The following is a 19,104-nucleotide window of genomic DNA, read 5'->3' on the forward strand; positions in this document are numbered from 1 at the left end:
GGCGCGGGCGGGGCGGGAGCGCGCGAGCGCAGGTGTCGCTGCGCCGGCCTTGGCCACACCCGCCCCGCCCGCGCTCCTGGGCGCCCTCTGGCGGCCTCGCCTGCGGCTTTCCGGGCCCGGCCGGGCCGCGGGGCCGGGGCAGGGTCGGGGGAGCGGGGCCGGACCCCGCACGGCCCGGGTGTCCCGCAGACCACCACGCCCGCACTCCCTCCCTCCTGAGTCCCAGCCCCTAGGGCAGGGTCAGAGAAGTGCCGTCCATCCGCTCCCCTCGCGGCAGCACCGGCTGTGCCTTGCCCTTCCTATCGACGAAGCTCTGGGAACCCCCACACCTAATCCGGGCCCGGGTTGAGGTCCGGACGTTGATGCTCCAGGCCCCGGCAGTGAAATGACAGAATAGTACGTGTTCTTCCAAGGCCATTAAACAGAGCTTTGTGGGCCTCTTGAAGATACTTTATTGATACTTGAAGATGCGAGGCGAAAGAAAGGTGCGCTTTTCGCTGATTGACAGCTTCTCTAAAAGCCCCGTTCAGGGTACAGTGTGCTCTTGGCTCTGTGCACTGGTACTACGTGCAGGGCTGAATCCAGCCCCTCACACCGGGCTCCCGTTTTGCACGTTAGAGGACAAAAGCCAAGTGAGGGTACCCGAAGGAAGCTCCGAGATACCGCACGATGCCCAGATTACATTGAGAAGGCATCTTTCCAGTCTCCTGCTTGCTAAAGGTTTTCAATCGCTATCAAAGCCAGAGCACTTTAAACATCTTCAGACATCCCAATTAAACTTGTATGAGCTTGCTTTTCAAAGCAGAAAGATTCGAGAATAAACTATAAAAATTAACAAAGATTTGAGATTTGCTTGTGAGTACTGATACAACTCCAATAACCACATCAAAGCCAAAAGCACTAAATGGGAAGGTATTTTCCCTACATTTCCCTCCCCCTCAGAGAGGCTGAAGAATTAAAATTGATGTCATGTGAATCACTAATCATTTAATACACTATTCTTATTTGAGTTTGTCCTACTAAGTACTGCCACTACTTTCACACTACACACACTTTCCTCTAAAACTTCCAGCATCAGCTCCCACTAAAGCAAGAGTAAGGTATTCTCTGGCAAAATGTTTTCCTCTCTGTCTCACTGTGCCAGGACATTAAAACAGCAGTTCATGGACTACAGTCCTCTTTAAAAAATATACATTAGTTAGTCATATTTCTACAAGAATTCAGGAAAAAACAGTCTGAACACTAGGTACTTCCTATCTGAATGATTATGAGATTCCAAGTCAGAATTTCCAAACTGATGCTTAAAGCACTGTAAAATGATGATGTCTTCTGCCCAGACAGGTCTCATGCAGCACAGCAGAACAATCTCTGAAATCCTGGGTGTAAACCCTGCTTTGCTGAGAATGGAATTGCTCAGCACCTGCTCCTCTTGAAGTTGTCAAAATAAACTCTGGAAGCCTTTTTTTGTCGTTGTTTTTGTTGGGTTTTGTTTGTTTGTTTGTTTGTTTTTGTTTGGTTTGGGGTTTTTTGTTTGGTTTTTTGTTGTTGTTTTGGTTTGGTTTGGGGGTTCTTTTGTTGTTTTTTGTTTTTTGTTCCTGTTTTAGGTTTCAGTAATGTACAGCACCTTAAGTAACTTATATTAAAAAATTGGCCAGCACCCTCTGGTGGAAAAAAACACATGGACAAGTAACGTTACTTTAGACAACGTCATTAGCCATATAATTTCGCAAAATTTTAATGAAAAGTTTCTGTCTATAGTTCAACTGACTTTTGATTTAACATTCAATTTAAATTTTTCCTAAACTAATGCACAATACAATTGCAGTATGCTATTTCATGTTATTCATGAAATGTAGCATCCATGGGATCAGGCTTCATTTTTCCTGCATGGTTATTGCAGAAAGAGAATAAATTCAGTATGTCATGTTCACTGGCTATTCCAGCTTCCCTTCAAGTTGTTTTCAAGAAGTCTGCATTATGAAAAGTTAAACAGTACGGCTGCATGTACACAACAATCAGGTAAACAGAACTGGGGTTTTTTTAACCTAAACAAACTTTTTTTCCTTAGCCTTCTTAACAAAACTTCTGCATGAAATCTTTTTCTTCTATCTCCTGCTTTGCTGAGAATGGTATTTTATAACATTTTTTAAACAAGTGTCCAATCTCTGAGTCAGTTTTTCCCTTGATGCTGAATTCAGATGTGCCAGCAAAGATGAGAGAAGTTGAGGTATTTCAGAGCATTCATAAAATTAGGAAGATTTGGTTGGAAGGGACTTAAAAATTCACCTCTTTCCACTCCCTGCCATGGGCAGGGACACCTTCTACTATCTCAGGTTGCCCCAAGTCACATCCAAACTGGTCTTGAACACTTCCAGGGATGGGGCAGCCACAGCTTCTCCAGGCAATCTGTGCCAGGCCCTCCCCAGCCTCACAGGGAAGAATTTCTTCCCAATATCCCCATCTAGCCCTGCCCTCTGGGAGTGGGAAGGCATTCTCCCTTGTCCTGTCCCTCCAGGGCCTTGTCCAAAGTTCCTCTCCAGCTCTTTTCGAGCCCCTGTAGGTACTGGAAGGAGCTCTAGGGTCTCCCTAGAGCCTTCTCTACTCCAGGCTGAACACCCCCAGCTATCCCAGCCCCTATCCAGAGCAGAGGGGCTCCAGCCCCCTGATCATCTCTGTGGCCTGGATGCAGTGCTCCAGGTGGGGGGTCTCACGAGAATTACTTTAGTTTATGCAATAGTTCTTTTATTGGATATCTCTGCTGAAATAACCTTTCTACATTATTAGGGAGCAAGCAGATAAGTTGAAGTTTAACCACACATACTGTACTATGACACTGTAATTATTGCCATGGATCGCAACTTTAAACAAATACGAACTACCCAAGGTCAATGGTGTATCCCTAGACAGAACTAGATAAAGTTGAAATCCCATGCAACAAAAATGCATCATAAGGTTAGCTAGAAAGAAAGGGAGTTAAAAGAAAAACTGAATAATTTCTAAGTGTTAAGGGCAAAGGATATCAGAATTATTCTATTAGTTGGAGACATTTTTAAAATCTTGAAATAATCTGATACCCACCACCATAATTTCCCTTATTTCCACATCTTCATGTGGACAAAACTAGCAAAGAAGGGGTTCTTTGAAACTGCCAATCAGTTTGCACACACAAGGGACTGAACGCAGTGGAACTCCTTGTCTTTGTACCAGATTTTCCTCACTATACAAGGAGAGAAATCAATCTTCAGAAAGACTAGTCAGACTCATTAAACCTACAATAATCTTGTTGCTTTGCTGATATCCCTTCATTGTTTCCCCAAGTTTTTCTCTTCCAAAAGCAGTTGTGTGTCTTCCACTTTCACGTGTTTTTCCATTAATCCTCAACATGTCTGTTTTCTTACCATCACGTCTCCCTTATACCTAGCCAGGGTCACTGTCCTTTGTCTACTTTGTTTTCCAACAAGCACCTCTGTAGCTTCTGTGATACTGCCTCATACTGATGAACCTCACAAAATTGCCTCAAAACATCCTCCTTCAGAACCCTCCTTTGTTTTAATGACAGGAAAGAGTTCACTATGGGTACTCTTTTCAAAACCCTTTAATCTTTTCCTCTCCTGCCTACATCTGTTGTCGTCTGTTTTACACATACAAGCCTTCTGACGAAGTCATACCAGAACGTGTGTTTTGAACAAGGGTCTCATTTATAGTTTCAGCACAGTACAGATGGACATTTTCTCAGAGCTCTGCCTTCGTAAGCTTTCTGTTGCATCCCATCATAGAGAAGATCTTCCCTGATACTACTTCACCCTTTTTTCTGATGCCAGAACTTCAGTTATTTGGGAGAAAGGGAGATCTCTTGTGCCCACTCACAGTTATTATACACATAGTTCTTATGTAATAAGAAAATAAGCTCAGTTTGATGGTGGATGTAGAAGCATGAGTCTTCATAAAAGTACAAAACTCAAACATCATCCATTCAGAACTAAACAATTAATAACTGGCAAAAAAGAGAAACTTCAAGAGTAGTTTGTCTCTTAACAATTTTGGACTCCTAGTTGGTACATGAGTATTAAAATGCAACTTTTTAATCACACCTCAGGAATAGCATCTAAAATACAAGCCCCTTAGTGATTAAGTAACCAAATGTAGACACCGACACCACAGATTTGCTCTAGAAGCATTTTAATTTACAAACAGCAATTCCGATTGACTTTATACCATAAAAAAAGCAATTTACAAGCAAGAAACAAATTCATCAGAACAAAATAAAGCAGCACGGAAATATTCATGTCACAAATCTAAAACCAAAGTGAATACAAGAGTAAAATATCATTTGAATAAATATTTTAAAGTTCATGCTATAAAATAATTCTTAATGGCAAAGTTACTAGATGTTACAGCATCAGCTTAGCTAGCTTCATTTACTTCACGTGGCAATGAAGTGCGAGGTGTGAGGTTCCCGGTTTATATTGCAAGATAATGACACCAAGTCAAGTCATTCAAACTGTTCAATTATTTATCATCAAAAACAACCATACAAATAAAAGTTTTTTAAAAATACAATTTTTCAGTCAGAAACAAATACTGTTAAAATCGTGCAAGAGCTCTACCTCTACCCAGACCTATAACCAGAGGCTCGCAGTCCGAGTCCAAAGGCTGAATCCCTGTGGGAATGAGAGTCAGCAGTTCTGGATCTGCCATGGCAGGAGTGAGCTACAGGAGTGAGAGGCGAACCTGCTCAGTCAGAGATACGTGGCTTCACATCCCCTGAAGAAATACAGGAACACATGTCCCAGGCTTACTTGTTTGTTTAGCTTTTTTTTTTTAAATGTAAACTTGAGTAACTTAAGTTAATGCTGTCACAGGGATGTGCAAGTACTATTAAATCTACAATATTAAATACAGCTATTCTGGCACTTGTTAAAATACATGTAAAATGCACAGAGATTATAAACTTTGAACATTTTGAATGACTTTACTAAACTTCCAATTCAATCACTGAGTATTATGAAATTTACAATTCATGAAATAAAGAGATTCATATAAAGAATTTACATAATTCCCCAAATACTTTCAAATATAAAATTTAATAAATAACCCTGACCAGTCAAAAAGCACCATTCAAGGGTAAAATTCCCTTGGAAAATAGATTAGGTGTTGCATATTTGAGTCCCTTTCAATGGTTTCATGTGAAACCTGTTTAGAAAAATGACAATAAAAGAATCACAGTAAACTAATACAAAAATTTAAATAATATATATATTTAAAGGTAAAGCTCATTCAATATTTTCCCAGCCCTTGATTTTATTCCTATTGTTCTTCCCATAATTCAACCTAAACATATTAAGAGGCCTCATTGCTTTGTCTAAAAGTAAACCAAAAGCTTCAGCATAAACCATGAATTTATGCTGGGGAAGACTGCATTAAAACTCTCAATTTAGGCCTACAGTCTACCCTGCTGACAGTGAACTGACAGTATCCTTTATGCTACGGAAAGATTTCACACCAAGAAAGCAGAGCCAATCTTGAGGCCTCAGTGACCAAAATGAACTTGTCATATACTGTAAGTATTTACAAAGCTATTTTCTAAATGTATTTACAAGCTTAAAAGAAATAATCTGGAAGATAATAAGAAAGAAAATTAAAATAACAGTTTATAACCACAGACATTAGCAAAGGTATAAAATCCTTTATTTTCACAGTTTGTCAAAATAGGTTAAGCATCTAGAAGAAAGGACACTGTCACTGCTTTCACATTTGTCTAGAATTAAAAAGGTAGATTAAGAAGAGACTCAATTATGAACCAGCCTATATAATTTCACCATTTATTTTGCTGTCAAATATTTCTTCACATATTTTATTGACTTCTGCATTTATTGTAAATGAAATGTGTAACAGCTCTTTGCTGAGAACTGGACAGACACGAGACATAGTACAGTGTTTCCATGGTTGCTAAAGTATCCCAGCCTCCTGCTCGCTGGGCTGGTGACATGAATTCATCAGGTCACGCCTCGTGTCTGTGACAGTGTTGATCCTGGCACCCCGTTGAGTGACAAGGCACAATGGAATTGCTGCTGCCAGGGGTGCTGTTGGTGTTCAGCAGAGCCCGGGGGGCGGGCAGAGCTGGGCTATGGCTTGGGAATCAGGAACGCTGCCCCCAGGGAGGGAACGGCCACAAGCAGGGCAAGCAGGACCTGCATGTTGCTGGATCATGGGCTTGTATAGAAACGAATCATTTCCTGCCCCTTAACAGTCCCCTTACAATGGTTTGAACCTGAACCTGTACAATCAACGTGATGGTTTTTTGTTTGCTTTCGTCTGAGACAATTTTGGATAAGTCACTCTTTGGTAAACTCAAACCATTTTAATACATTTACAAATACAAAGAACTAGATTTAAATAATGTTAAGATTGTGACACAGAGAAATTCAAGAAATATAAAATTTGTACCCATATCCTGCTATTCTCAACTCATTCTTCCAGGGAAAAAGTCACACCAAAGGCACCACAGCACAGGTTCAAGATAAAGGGTTAGGAATAACTGTACATTTCTTGGATTTTGCATGTCTCAAACTTAATTTATCAAAACTTACTTTTTTTTTTTTTTTTTTTTTTTTTTTTAACATTTAATTGCTTAAAACATACACTTAGGGAAAAAACTATATCAGAAACAGCAACATGTTGTTAGGTGGGTAAACATACAGACTACCTGCCCTAGACACAGACTATCCCTTCCCTTACTGGAAACAAAAGTTTTGTTGCTTCAAGGAGAGAAACATCTCCCACCCTCTGCCTCTTTATTTAGGCAGTTTTGGGACAAAGAGGCAAATGATGTACCCAATTTAACTGAAACTGCTCCAGTGGAGCAGGTGGGGGTTATACTGTAAATCCACGTTTTATGAAATTAATTCTTATTGCAGACTGCCACAATATTAAGAACTAGTGTATTTAATAAAGCTACTGCACAAATATGCCCTAACTTCACAGGGGCGAAAAAGCTGTACAACATAGCAAACCTACCTTTTTGTTTTCCTGTAATTTAGAAAAGCTTTTATTTTCTAAATTTCAGGAGTTAAACAGCGTGTTCACAGACGTATTTTCAATATCAGCTAAACAAACATAAGACCCAATAATACAAAACCTGTATTTTAAAGAATTATGTGATTAATTTAACGATTAATTCTGTTCATCAGGTAGAATTCAGGTAGAATGTTACACAGTAGTGTTTGCCAGTCCATGCTTTTGAGGTCTCTTAAGCTATTGATTTTTTTGTGGTATTTTTTGGGGGTTTATTGTTGTTGTTTGTTTGTTATTGGTTTTGGGGTTTTTTTAGGGGGTGGTTTGTGTAGGGTGGGGGCTTTTGTTTGTTTATTGTTAGGGAATTTTTTTTTTTTACTTAACTGTTACTATTATGTTTCACATTTTATATATTATACTGACCTAAATGATGAAGTTAGCACCATTTTAAAAACATATATTTGGTGAAACAAAAAGATTTAGAGTATTTTTAAAGTTGTTGGTAGCTCCTTTATGCAGAAAACAACCACTGAAAATAGCAGAGAAGCCATAGCAACTCTGTAATACTCACACATGAAATAACAGACATATTGCTCAATATTCCCATAGAGTATTTGTTTTTTTTATACAAAAAAAGTACAAATTCCAAGTGCTGGCATATCACTTGGAGCTTTAAGTAGGAAGTCAACGTGCACCTGAAAACGGTTCTCTGTGAAGAGACCTATTAAAATACTGCTTGGAAATACTGTGGTAGAAACTACATCTCTCTCTGGTTTTAACCAACCATGAAGAGTGATGAAGTTAAATTTAATTACCTGGTATGGTTCTACAGTACGAAATGAAGGTAGATTCTGAGGCCAGCCAAAACACATTTAAAACCACAATGCTACTTTTAGGTTTGCTAATATTTTTTTTATATATATATATATATATATAGATATATCTATCTCTATATATATAAAAAGGTCAGCACCACAGGTTGTCCAGCTTGCATTCTAGACAACTAACAAAACCCCTCAACAGTTTAACCATAATTTAATAGATTTATGGCATTTGGTTTACATATGTTATAAAGCAAAGCTATTAAAACAAGGTAATTCACTTTGCTCACTTTTGCACACAAAGTAATAGTTCAATAAAATGAAAACCAAACAACATTCATTTAAAACCAAAACCATCCTCCCAAAGTCCAAAGTCCTAAACCCTAAGCAGAGAGGAGTCCTAGCAGTTGAAAGAGTGGTATATGGTATCAGCCTTGACATACTTTTACATTCACCTCAACCAGAATAGGAAAAGTGAAAACATTTTATATATATAAAGCAGATTTATATATATAAACAGACTCACTACCAAAACCAGTTAGTAAGAATAGATTTCATTGTGACACAAGAAGAATCAAAGCTATGATACTCTCTCTCCCCACTGCTGTGTAACTCATTACCAGCAAGAGGATTTCAGAAAATAAGGGAACTTACAGCTTCTTGGAGCATCCAGCAGAGCTGCCAATCTTATTCTAATATCTTTCTCCACTGGAGTTTGTGTCTCGCCAGATCAATCAACAGGGACACTTCAGCAGACTCTTCCTATCTTTTCCCCAGCACAGTCTTTATGTTCTGAGCATCTCCAAAAGTAAAAAACAAACCCCAAACAACTCAGCCTCCTTCAAAAACAAAGAATACTTGTGTAGTCCTCTCCAGAAACCATTTCTAACTGATTTCCAGAAGGTCAGGAAAATTAAAAGGCTGTTACACTTGTACTGAAGATTACTAAAAGAATAAAATACTTTAAAAATACACTAGTAGTGTGCTTGTCTGTGTTGCACTTAAAATGTAGTATTTTAATCAGATGTGTTAGACATTGCATGAATTTCCATACTAGAATCCATGGCTTCAGAAGCTGAAGCATCATTATCTACTTTCTGTTCCACAAATGCTTCTGTTCTGTCTGGAGACTCGACCCTGTTTCTCACTTCTGTTACCCCAGGGTGATTTTTTCGCAAGTGCTGGTTTAGTGTACCCTGGAAAGGAAAGCATTTGCCACAGATCTCACAGCGAAAGGGTTTGTCATCTGTGTGACCACGAATATGATACTCAAGTTGGTCCTTACGGGTGTATTTCTTTCCACAAAACTTGCACACAAAAGGAGTTATTCCCATGTGCAATCGCATGTGTCGATCAAGGCTCCCTTTCTGGTTGAAAGACTTCCCACAGTAAATACAAATTAGCCTTTCATTGTATGGATACCAGTGACCTCTTGCATTTCTTTCCTGTGGACTATTTTCATATCCTGGATTACTCACCATGGATTCACTGTCAGCCCCTTGCACCAAGCCCTGGACATCACTATGCAAGTGACCTGTAGGTACTCGTTTTTGGCGTGCACGACCCCCTCTGAAACAGCTCAGCATTGACCTTGAAGGACTTGTATTGCTCAGGCTCCCAAAGGTTTCTGACACACCTGTAGCCTGGGATGAGGCATGGGTAAATGAATAAACATGTTGTAAGACAGACCCATAGGAACCAACATTTACTGCCACCACCTGCTCTCCGTCCACCATTTCAGTGTGATATCCATCATCCCCGAGGGAAGAGCTGTCAGAGCAGCTTGGCCTGTCAGACTTCTCCATTTTAACTTTCACCTCTGCAATCTGACTTTCCCTTACTATCAGGTCTCCTTGCTCATGATCACCTTCAATCTGAATCTCATATTCAGAGATACTCCCACTGCTCCCTCGGTCTGAATGTCCTTCTTCTTGCAGACGACTCCGTGGAGTTTTGCCTGGAGTAGTTTCCATCCGCAGATCGCTGCCTGCTGTTGGCTGTCGCACCTGAGAGCAATAGGGAGGAGAGATCTCAATAGGGTTGGCAAAGTAGCTGCTGTCTTTAACGCCATTGCGATTCTCTGAATTTTCTTCAGCACCAACAGTGACAGAATCAACATCGCCAACAGTGATCTTTGAATGGATACTCTCCAGGATCTGCGTGCACTTGTCAATGACGCACTGCATCTGCAGGAAGCTGGCTGCAGTCAGAAAGCTGACAACGTCCTTCAGCTGCAAAGACATCCTTCCAGTGTAACAGAAAGAAAGCAACTGTTCAAAAACATTGGGATTTTTAATTACTGATATGGATAAGCCACTCATGGTGCTCAGTGCTGAATGGTCACGGAAATATGGAGAGCTGGCAGCTAACACAGCCTTGTGGGCGCGGAACGGTTGCCCCTGGATGTGCACAATTATGTCACAGAGCTTCCCTTGCAAGCGGAGTTCGTTTAGCTGGCTCAGAACAGTGTTGCTGTACTCTGGCACATCAAACTGAATGAAACTGCTGCTGTCCATTTCTACTGATGTAAAGAGTAATCTGAAAGAAAAATACAAAGATTTACAACTGAGAATAAATATGGAGTTTTCCATTTAAAAAATGCTTGCAAATGTTTAAGTTACATCACCTCACCGATCTGTTAAAAGTGCAATACAACAAAACAGTAAGCATAGATACTTGATATAATAAAGAAAGTAGAGTCTTAATCTATGCATTTCTTGCATTTCTATAATGTGAATTATTCCTCTGTGACATTCACAATGGAATTGCTCAGAATACATGACAGGCTCCCTAGGACAGTCTGTGTCCTCAAAGAAACTATACAATTCTACTCCCTGGCAAGAACTGCAGAATGATACCTCCACCCTTCCAAAAGAATACCAGTTTTATAGCCATTAAGCAAGGTTAACACTTCAGAACCCTGAGGAGGTGCACAAGCCAGACACTACAGTGATACTTGCAAGGAACTGCATTGTTAAATTGCCCAAGAATTATTGTTGGAAGGTACTTCATGAAGTTTGAAAAACCTGCCAAAGAAATGCCCCAGGCACGTGTGTGTGTGTGTGCATTTGAAAGAAAAGTGTTTGAGCCACCCATGGACTTTCAATTTTTAAAAAAATTTTCTTTTGTGATTTAATTATTTTTTTTAATAAACCACAATGTGAAGCTCATCCCATGTGACAGTGATTTCCTATGTAGAATGATTTGACATTTAAATTCTAACCTAAATTAAAAGCCATGGGTACTCAACCACCAGGAAAGGACATTCCAAGAGGCTTTAAAGAAATGTACAGAATTCCAAACAAGAGCTAAAGAAAAGCACTTTTCACAGAGTACTATCGTAGAAAGCACATACATTTGTCACTCTGAGAGTGTCTATCCGCAGCATCATCTTACATTTCCAAGACACTAATCAAGTGCCCAAGAATCTTCAGACTTTTATTGCTATTCTTGTTCTTATTAATGCAGAAGTATAAACACACAATATTGCCACCATACCTGCTTTTCCAATTGAACAAAGAGATCTCAACATCATCCATTGACTTCAGATGCAGGAAGCATGTCCAATGTATCACAATATACTAGTGGATTTTTTTTTCTATTATGCTACATGCTGTAATGGGACATATGAACAATTTAAATCAAATTATGAAAATTCAGGTATTCTAAAAACAAAATCAACAGGTAGAAATACGATAAAAAGCCTGAAAGGAAGAAGTGGAGCTCTGTCAGCTGACTTTCACTTAAAACTAACATTCATAATTTTCACAAATGGAACTTCTTTTCAGCAAACACAAGAGAGCCAGCTTCCTGACTGGACACTATCTCCAGGTAATAAATACCTATTTAGAAAACTGGAAAAACCTCTCACAGAGCATTCAAAATCAAGTTATTGGAATCGCTAAACATGTTCTCTAAGTTATCAGTGTCATTAATGAAAATGGGTAAGCCAGCCTTCATTTGAGCTTTTATAGTTGTGATGTAAAAGAAGGGGGAAAGACATTTTTCCCACCTGTTATATCTGAGGTGGGAAATAAGGACTGCAAGATGTTTACCAGAAGTGATGTGATCACAGCGATCCATTCAGAGATGGCTTGGGCAGGACAGTTCTTTTATTCAGCAAACAAAGCTATAAAACGATTCAGAGTTGCAAGCTGATTTAAGTCAGAAATCAAACAGTACAACACACGACCAACCCCAGTCCAACAGTGAGGCAGTTACATGGCAAGATTAACCTTGTTATTCTGAGCATCCCTGCATGCTGTACAGAGAACCACTATCCCAGTCCCATAGGGAAGACAGGAGTCCCAGCAGTTGGATGCCTGTTTGTCACCTTCACTGGTGTCTGACTGGGCAGCAGGCTTCTTACAAACCCAACAGAGCTCACTACCTTTAATTTGTGGGGCTTATTAGCTACACACAGATGCAACACCAGCCACTCCTGATTAATCATTCATGATTCTCCATGCTAAGTGGAGGAAGAACTTTTGCTGACCTGAAGTGACATGAATTGACAAATTACCTGGGTTGAGGACTGTGTACAAACTAAAAGACCAGTCCCCAGCAGCAATAATTTGTCATTCCTGTCTAGGATGTACAGAAAGCTTGTCTCATACAGATAGTGGGCTTCTTCCTTGTCCCATACTTCTGTAAGGGCTATTGCTTAGCAAAATCAAGAACAACTTACTCCTAGAGAAAATATTAAAATGCAAATTGTCACCACTAGCACTGGTCCAGACAGAAGGAATGAACTAAGGATAGGCACCTGAGTAGAAAAAAGATGCACATTTCATGCTTTACCATGGAGAAAAAAAAAATGTCCTTTTGATCATGGCATCTTGGCATCTCTAAATGAATTCACAGTCCTGGGACACAGCCACACATTGAAAATGGACTGTAAATACACACCAGAGAAAGTGTGAGAACCAGGAGGGAAGGACACCAAGGAGAAATGGAACCAGGGTGATACCTGCACATTATCACTGTTAGAACATTCCCTTAACTCCATATGCATATACATATCTACAAGTAATTCCTTGTTCTCAGGGTTGTTTCATCTTTCTTTTGGGAAAAAAGCAGCTTATTTTGCTAAAGATGCTAGGAGTAAACAGCACGAATGCTGGCAGTGAGTGCAGAGGATGACGGAGTTAACAGTCTGTAAGTCTGGCTGCCAGTGCAGCAGAAAAGCAGTAAAAACCGGCAACAGGGATCCAGGGAACATACAGTGTTGCTTTGAAAGCAACCAAACAGGTCCAGTACACAAAAATAAGCCCCAAAGCAGTGGACAACAAGGTTCTATATTCACCTGCTTTTAAAAAACAAAGTGAACAAGCAACAGGACGCACTTGTGACTACTTTTCCACCTCAGTTTATTCCTTCACACGCTTCCTGTGACCTTGAAAACATCTGGGGTAGAAAGCTGGGGTTAAATGACAAGAATTTTGAATTGCAACAGCACTTGACAGAAGGGAACCCTACTTCTGCTTTCAGCCACAACCTTATATCTCCAGCTGGAGACTCTGGAACTGATCAGGTTGCTGATAGACACCCCATTCAGGAACAGGCAGGACTGTAGCAGGAACAGCACTGAGGCTGCAGTAATTTTGCCAGGGTTAGTATCAGGGCACCCCACCTTCCTTCCATCAATTAGGGAAAGCAAGACCTGGGGAAAAACCTGGGTGTTACACACGTCAGAGAAACAGGCACCGCTAGCCATGTTTTACTGGTGAATAATGGCCAGAAGAAGAATGATCTTATTCACAGAGATCCTGAATGAAAATAAAAGTAATCTATAGATTATATTCCCATACACAAGAAGGTTTTATTTTATTTGTATACAGGATCAAGTTAAAAGCTCCATAATAAAATTCTAGTAACATAACCAAAATAATGTTCAGCAGGTACTGTACCATATCAATGCTCAATCATTCATCAGTGCTGGCAGGCCAGTAGCTCTTACAAGCCAATGTGATTTATGACTGAAACATTTCTGAAACAGTCCTGGAAGATCACTACAGTTTGAAAAGACTAATAAGAACCCCCCCGATTTTTTAACAGCTTCCTTCAAGTTGAAACATCTCCCTAATCTCTTCCCTTCAGGGGTGAGGCATGTAGCATTAAACTGAAGCAGAAAGGCACTGTAAAGCACAAATTAACTTTGGATGCACCCACTGTGTACTCTAAAGAAAAAAATTATCTCTGCAGTTAACCAGACAGTCATAATGAAACTTACACACATAATAATTCTTTACAGAATTAGCACAGGTGAAGAAAAAAAAAATTAATGCCCAGTCAGAAGTCTTGTTCAGTACCTTCCATAATATCTCGGCACATGCAGAGGGAACCTCTGTTATTTAGGCTCAGGATAGCCATGTAGAACAGTAGTTCAGAATGATGACAATTTTATTTGCGATAAACAAACTCAAGCATTTGGGGGGTAGTGAGAATTAAGACAACTCACAGCAACATTAGATACTCTCACTGTTAAAAGTTATGCATTTTGTCTTGCTTGAGCTTTCACCCCTGCCTTGAGTTAGTGTAAAGTTTGGGCAAAGTCCTGTAGAATTTCAGTCCACCTCTGCACACCTATTCACAGATAAGTCCTCTCTTAAACCTTTCTGCAAAAGTAGATCAAAGTGTTTAAGGTTTTCCTAGCTATTATGTATCCAAGAAACTGGCTGAAGGCACAGGCCAGCACTGGACACCAGGTTCAATAAGTCCTAGCAGGGCTCTGTGTTGAGCCTCCTCTGTATTTCTGTAGATGATCCAGTTGCACTTAAAAGAATCATATAAATTCTCTTTGCATCTGTATTATCTTTATTCATCGGGGTTTTATACAGCAAATGTAGGCCACAGAATGAATTTACTGGTAGTGAATTGCTGCCCTACATCTTCGAACAAAAGTGTTCACTGAAGTAACCTGTGAACACCAGTGATAGACATTTAACATTTCTCATTAGATTTTGAAAGAAACTTACTTTAAAAATTATCTTCTATGAAAGCTCTTATTTAATTTAAAAAAACCAAGAATAGATGGTGACAAATCACATTAGGTATTTAATTTTACTGACATCATATAGTAGCAGCAGAGAAGCATCATATAACTACAACACGAAGCTGTGTGTCTGCCAACATCGTATTAGTTTCTGCTTCTAAGTCTGCACCTGTTTAATTTCCTTCATTCACTGAAGTATGATTCACCATTCTCACAGACAGGTGAATGATACAAATTACACTCATTTTAACTCACACAAAGGTGTGAGAAAAGATTCCTTGCATTTTCTTAAGTTAGCTCAGCAACAAGGGATCACTGGGAAAAAACCTCACATTAAAAACCATTGCTGTTGTAGCATGTCTGAAAACAGGAATACGTAGAAAAGCTAGGAGGGTCATAATGAAAATTAAGACAAAAACAAAGCAAAGTGCTCTGACACCAAGAATGCCTCTCCCAGACAAGAAGTGACAGGACAAGAGGAAACAGCCTCAAGCTGTGCCAGGGGAGGTTCAGGTTGGACATTAGGAGGAATTTCTTCATGGAAAGGGTTGTCAGGCATTGGAAGGGGCTGCCCAGGGAGGTTGTGGAGTCACCATCCCTAGAGGTGTTCAAGAAATGACTGGCCATGGCACTCAGTGCTCTGCTCTAGTTGACAAGGTGGTGATCGGTCACAGGTTGGACTTGATGACCTTGGAGGTCTTTTCCAACCTTAATGATTCTGTGATACTCCCTCCATACATTACTGTTCAGAGTACAGAGAAAAAGCACAAAAATAAATAGGTATTTATATAGAGCAGTGCACTTCCCCCTTGCATTTTGTAGGAGTCAGTATCTGCTACACCATCTGTGTGAGAACTCAAGACATCACTGCAAATATGTATCATCATTCAAGAGAATTTTAACCTAGGAATGTAACCTATCAGCTGTGATCATGGAAGTTTTTAGGCAAAGATCATCATCACTCTCACTCCTTTCAGACTGCATTTGCATTAGTCTTCAGATTTACAGCAGCCACACTAATTAATTCTGGCTATATCCAAGAAAAACCGCCATAAGGTATGTCACAGGCTACAGGGGGTCTCTAAGACACTCTTTAAATAGCTTTTAAAAATAGGGAAGAGACTGTTCATAGAATATTTTTACCAGTTTATACCTCTCATAGCAGTAAAGTATTAATTATCTTTTAAAAGTCAACATACAGTGCCCTTGCACGGCTTTAAGCAGTGTGCCACACAGCACTACTGCTTCACTGCAAATCCAACCCCAAAGGAGGGTAGCTTCCCCACCTCTAGAAAACAGATTTTAATACTGCAGCCACTAAAAAAAAAAAAAAAAACAAACCAAAAGAAGGTGAAAAAACCCCATAGTCTCCCAGCAATTGAGATAATTTTGAACTACAATAAACTTAAAATAATATAAGCAGCAAATACAATGCAAATATGTAGAACTGGTTTTTGCATCAATTCTTCACTTCTTCTGAAGTGCCCATCAGAATCAAAGAAGAAACAGACAGTTTGCCCAAATTATCTGCAGGAAAGCACACAACAAAGAGTGCATGTGGAATATTACTCATTAGAAAACAGCTTTGAAAATCAGTTTGCTTCAGTTCTATTTTAGACTACAATACAGAATCTGATAGAGTAGTGAAGACTACAAAGCAATTAAAAACCTTGTTACTTTACCTCTTAAACACGCAGGAAATGCCCAGCTTCCTCAGAAACTGAAGCCAGTTTAGTGTGTTCTGCAATACAGTTACTAGAAAGCTTATTTCTTGCACACTTGCATCAGTAAATATCAGAACACTCCAGTGAAAGTCATCATCCTCCCTGTGCAGCCAGAGAGGCCATGCTCTACCCTAAGTACTGAACACCTGCAGTGAAGCCATGAGCAAAGGTCCTGCCTGGTGGGTGAGCTCAGTGCTGCAGGACACAATGCCACCAGCTGCCCAGGGAGCAACGCAGTAACTCCTGACACTCGGTTCAGAACAGCTTTACTAATTCAGACTTTTGTCTAACAAAAATTTAAAAGGATTTATTTTTACCTCACCAAGGTCCACAACATGACGAACAGAAAACCACTTCAAAGAGTGGATGATTTTAATATCAAAATACAACCAATTTATTTATATGTATGTACATATATGCACATGCATGCATAGACACATTCCAATACCAGTAACGCTACAAACCCATTCTCAGTGGTTAGCATGGTGCAGCAGGGAAATTGTTGAAATTGCATATTTAGCATTTTTATAGGGGGAAAAAAAAAAAAAGGGAGCCTCCTATTTGAACAAATATCCAAAGCAAGCAGATGTAAAACTGAAGTCCAAGGGCCACCTTCATCAGTTTCTAACTGTTTTCCTCACAACTGCTTGCCTGTGTGAAGTGATTGAAAGAGTAAAAATGAAACAACCATCAATGCATAAAAAATGGTTCACTTAACAATTAGAAACCTCAATAGAAATAATCTCTAAATTTTGGCTCTAGAAATTAAATTACTACAAAAGAAGTTACAAGTATGTATTTATTTCTGAATGCAGAAAAAAAGTCACTAGGAGGCAAACTGGAGACAAGCCAAGATCAAAAGGTCCTTTCCAACTCAAACTATTCTGTAAGTCTATGATTCCAATACTGACGAAAGTATTCTGTCAGATAAATAAAACAAAGGGACATGTTGGTGATATGTACACTTCAAATCAGCAAGATCTTACAAGTAAAAATGATCAAAAACTTTTATTTTATGCACAAATTTCATAATATCCCCATTATGTAATGCTAAATAGTCACATCTGAATATCTGACAACTTTGAGACGTATGCTTTGAGAAGCCACTACAATTATAAAAAAACACCAGCTTATATTTTGAGACTCAGGATATATATATAGGCAGAACTTTCACAAGTGGGGAGTGAGAGGAGGGGGAGAGGACCCTTGAACCTCCTGCTATCACAATATTATTTACTACCAAGGTAATACTTCATCACCATTGTGCATTTTAATCCATCTACTTTTCTTTTTTTTTTTTTTAAGGCTTAGTCATTCTTCAGCAAATCATAACTTTTTGGCTTCGATGTTTCTTTTAGGCAATGAAGTAACTATATTCTCTAGATATCAGCAACATTTTTTGCAGTAGATTTACAGTAGCTGTGAAGAGCCCTTTTCATAGTATTTTTCCAACCCATTACCTGGGACAGACGGAACAGTTTGTGGCTGTCCCTAGACAGGCGATGAAGCACAGTCACATTCTGACACAGATGTTGAGGATTCTTTATCGACTGCAGTGCAGTTAATCCTATACCACCTGGTTTTCCCTTGGCGACCAGGCTCTCCTATGTCAATGTTTCTGAGACTGTTCTGGCGTGTTCCAAATTCACTCTCAAATATGATTTATTCTAGACCAAAACCAAATTTGCATGCCGTGCACATCTGCGGGGATTTGGAAAGACCTTTGCATTAAAGAGATCGGGTTTTCACTTAGGATTTCCACTTCCTCTGACGGAACAGTAGCGGCTGAAGGGTCCCAAATGTCCCAGCAATGAACACGTCCCCGAAGGGGCCGGGGATGTGACGCCTCGCCCGAGGTAAGAGCAGACCCGACACACGCGCGCCCGACCCGCTCTCTCCGCGGCAAAGCTGCACCGGAGACACCGACTCGGGTGACGCGACAGCCCCCGGCGAAGCGCGGCCGGGCCAGAGCAGCCCCGGCGGAGCCGCTGCCGCCGCTCCGGGCGGCCGAGCCGAGCCGAGCCCCGGCCCGCGGCCGCCGCTCCCGCGGGGCCTGTCAGGTGCCGGGACCCCCTCCCCGAGCACGACTCCGTCCCGCCCGGGAGCGCCGCGCCCGCCGCTCACCTGGGGCTGTCGGGGGCTCTCACATGGCGGGTCCCCGGCCGGCCCGGCCCGTTCCCACCGCCGCTTCCCGCCCGCTCCCGCAGCCACTCGCACCCGGAACTGATTCCGCTGGCGGCCGTTCCGCTTCCTGGTGCCGCCCCGGCAGCGGGCGGAGCCCCGGGGCCGTCCGGGAGCCCGCCCGCGGCGCTTCCCGGGGCCGGGCGGAGCCGCCTTCCTGGCGCGGCGCCCCAGGGAGGTAGAAGGGTTCGAGCTGTGGCTGAATCCGGCGTGAATACGGGTAGAGCCGCTCCGAACTCCCACGGGGCAGCTCCAGAGGACAAACGCGCTCAGAACCCCACTGGGCCCTTACAGAGGCAGTGAGGAAGCTTTTGAGGGAGAACATCCCCCACCCCAGCTGTAAATTGCCACCTTTATTGAGCAAAGAATT

At 40.9% G+C, this 19,104-nt stretch overlaps 1 protein-coding gene across 5 annotated transcripts; it reads right to left on the reverse strand.

The window, feature by feature from the left end:
• Positions 1-4,162: 4,162 nt before the first annotated feature.
• On the reverse strand, positions 4,163-18,821 carry ZBTB34 (zinc finger and BTB domain containing 34). Of its 5 annotated transcripts, XM_017838456.1 has the most exons (4): positions 18,678-18,700; positions 18,014-18,254; positions 11,334-11,448; positions 4,163-10,373 (listed from the first exon to the last, which is right to left on the reverse strand). In XM_017838456.1, exons 3-4 carry the CDS (start codon positions 11,372-11,374, stop codon positions 8,852-8,854), a joined length of 1,563 nt encoding a protein of 520 aa, XP_017693945.1. In that variant the 5' UTR covers positions 11,375-11,448; positions 18,014-18,254; positions 18,678-18,700; the 3' UTR covers positions 4,163-8,851. The 5 variants fall into 5 exon arrangements, with proteins under 5 accessions (XP_017693945.1, XP_017693941.1, XP_017693943.1 ...); XM_017838452.1 differs by lacking the exon at positions 18,014-18,254 and having other exon boundaries at positions 18,678-18,821; XM_017838454.1 differs by lacking the exon at positions 18,014-18,254 and having other exon boundaries at positions 11,334-11,964; positions 18,678-18,753.
• Positions 18,822-19,104: the final 283 nt, after the last annotated feature.

The sequence above is a fragment of the Lepidothrix coronata genome, unplaced genomic scaffold, assembly GCF_001604755.1.
Source record: "Lepidothrix coronata isolate B3197 unplaced genomic scaffold, Lepidothrix_coronata-1.0 Scaffold341, whole genome shotgun sequence".
In the NCBI taxonomy this organism is placed as follows: Eukaryota; Metazoa; Chordata; class Aves; order Passeriformes; family Pipridae; genus Lepidothrix; species Lepidothrix coronata.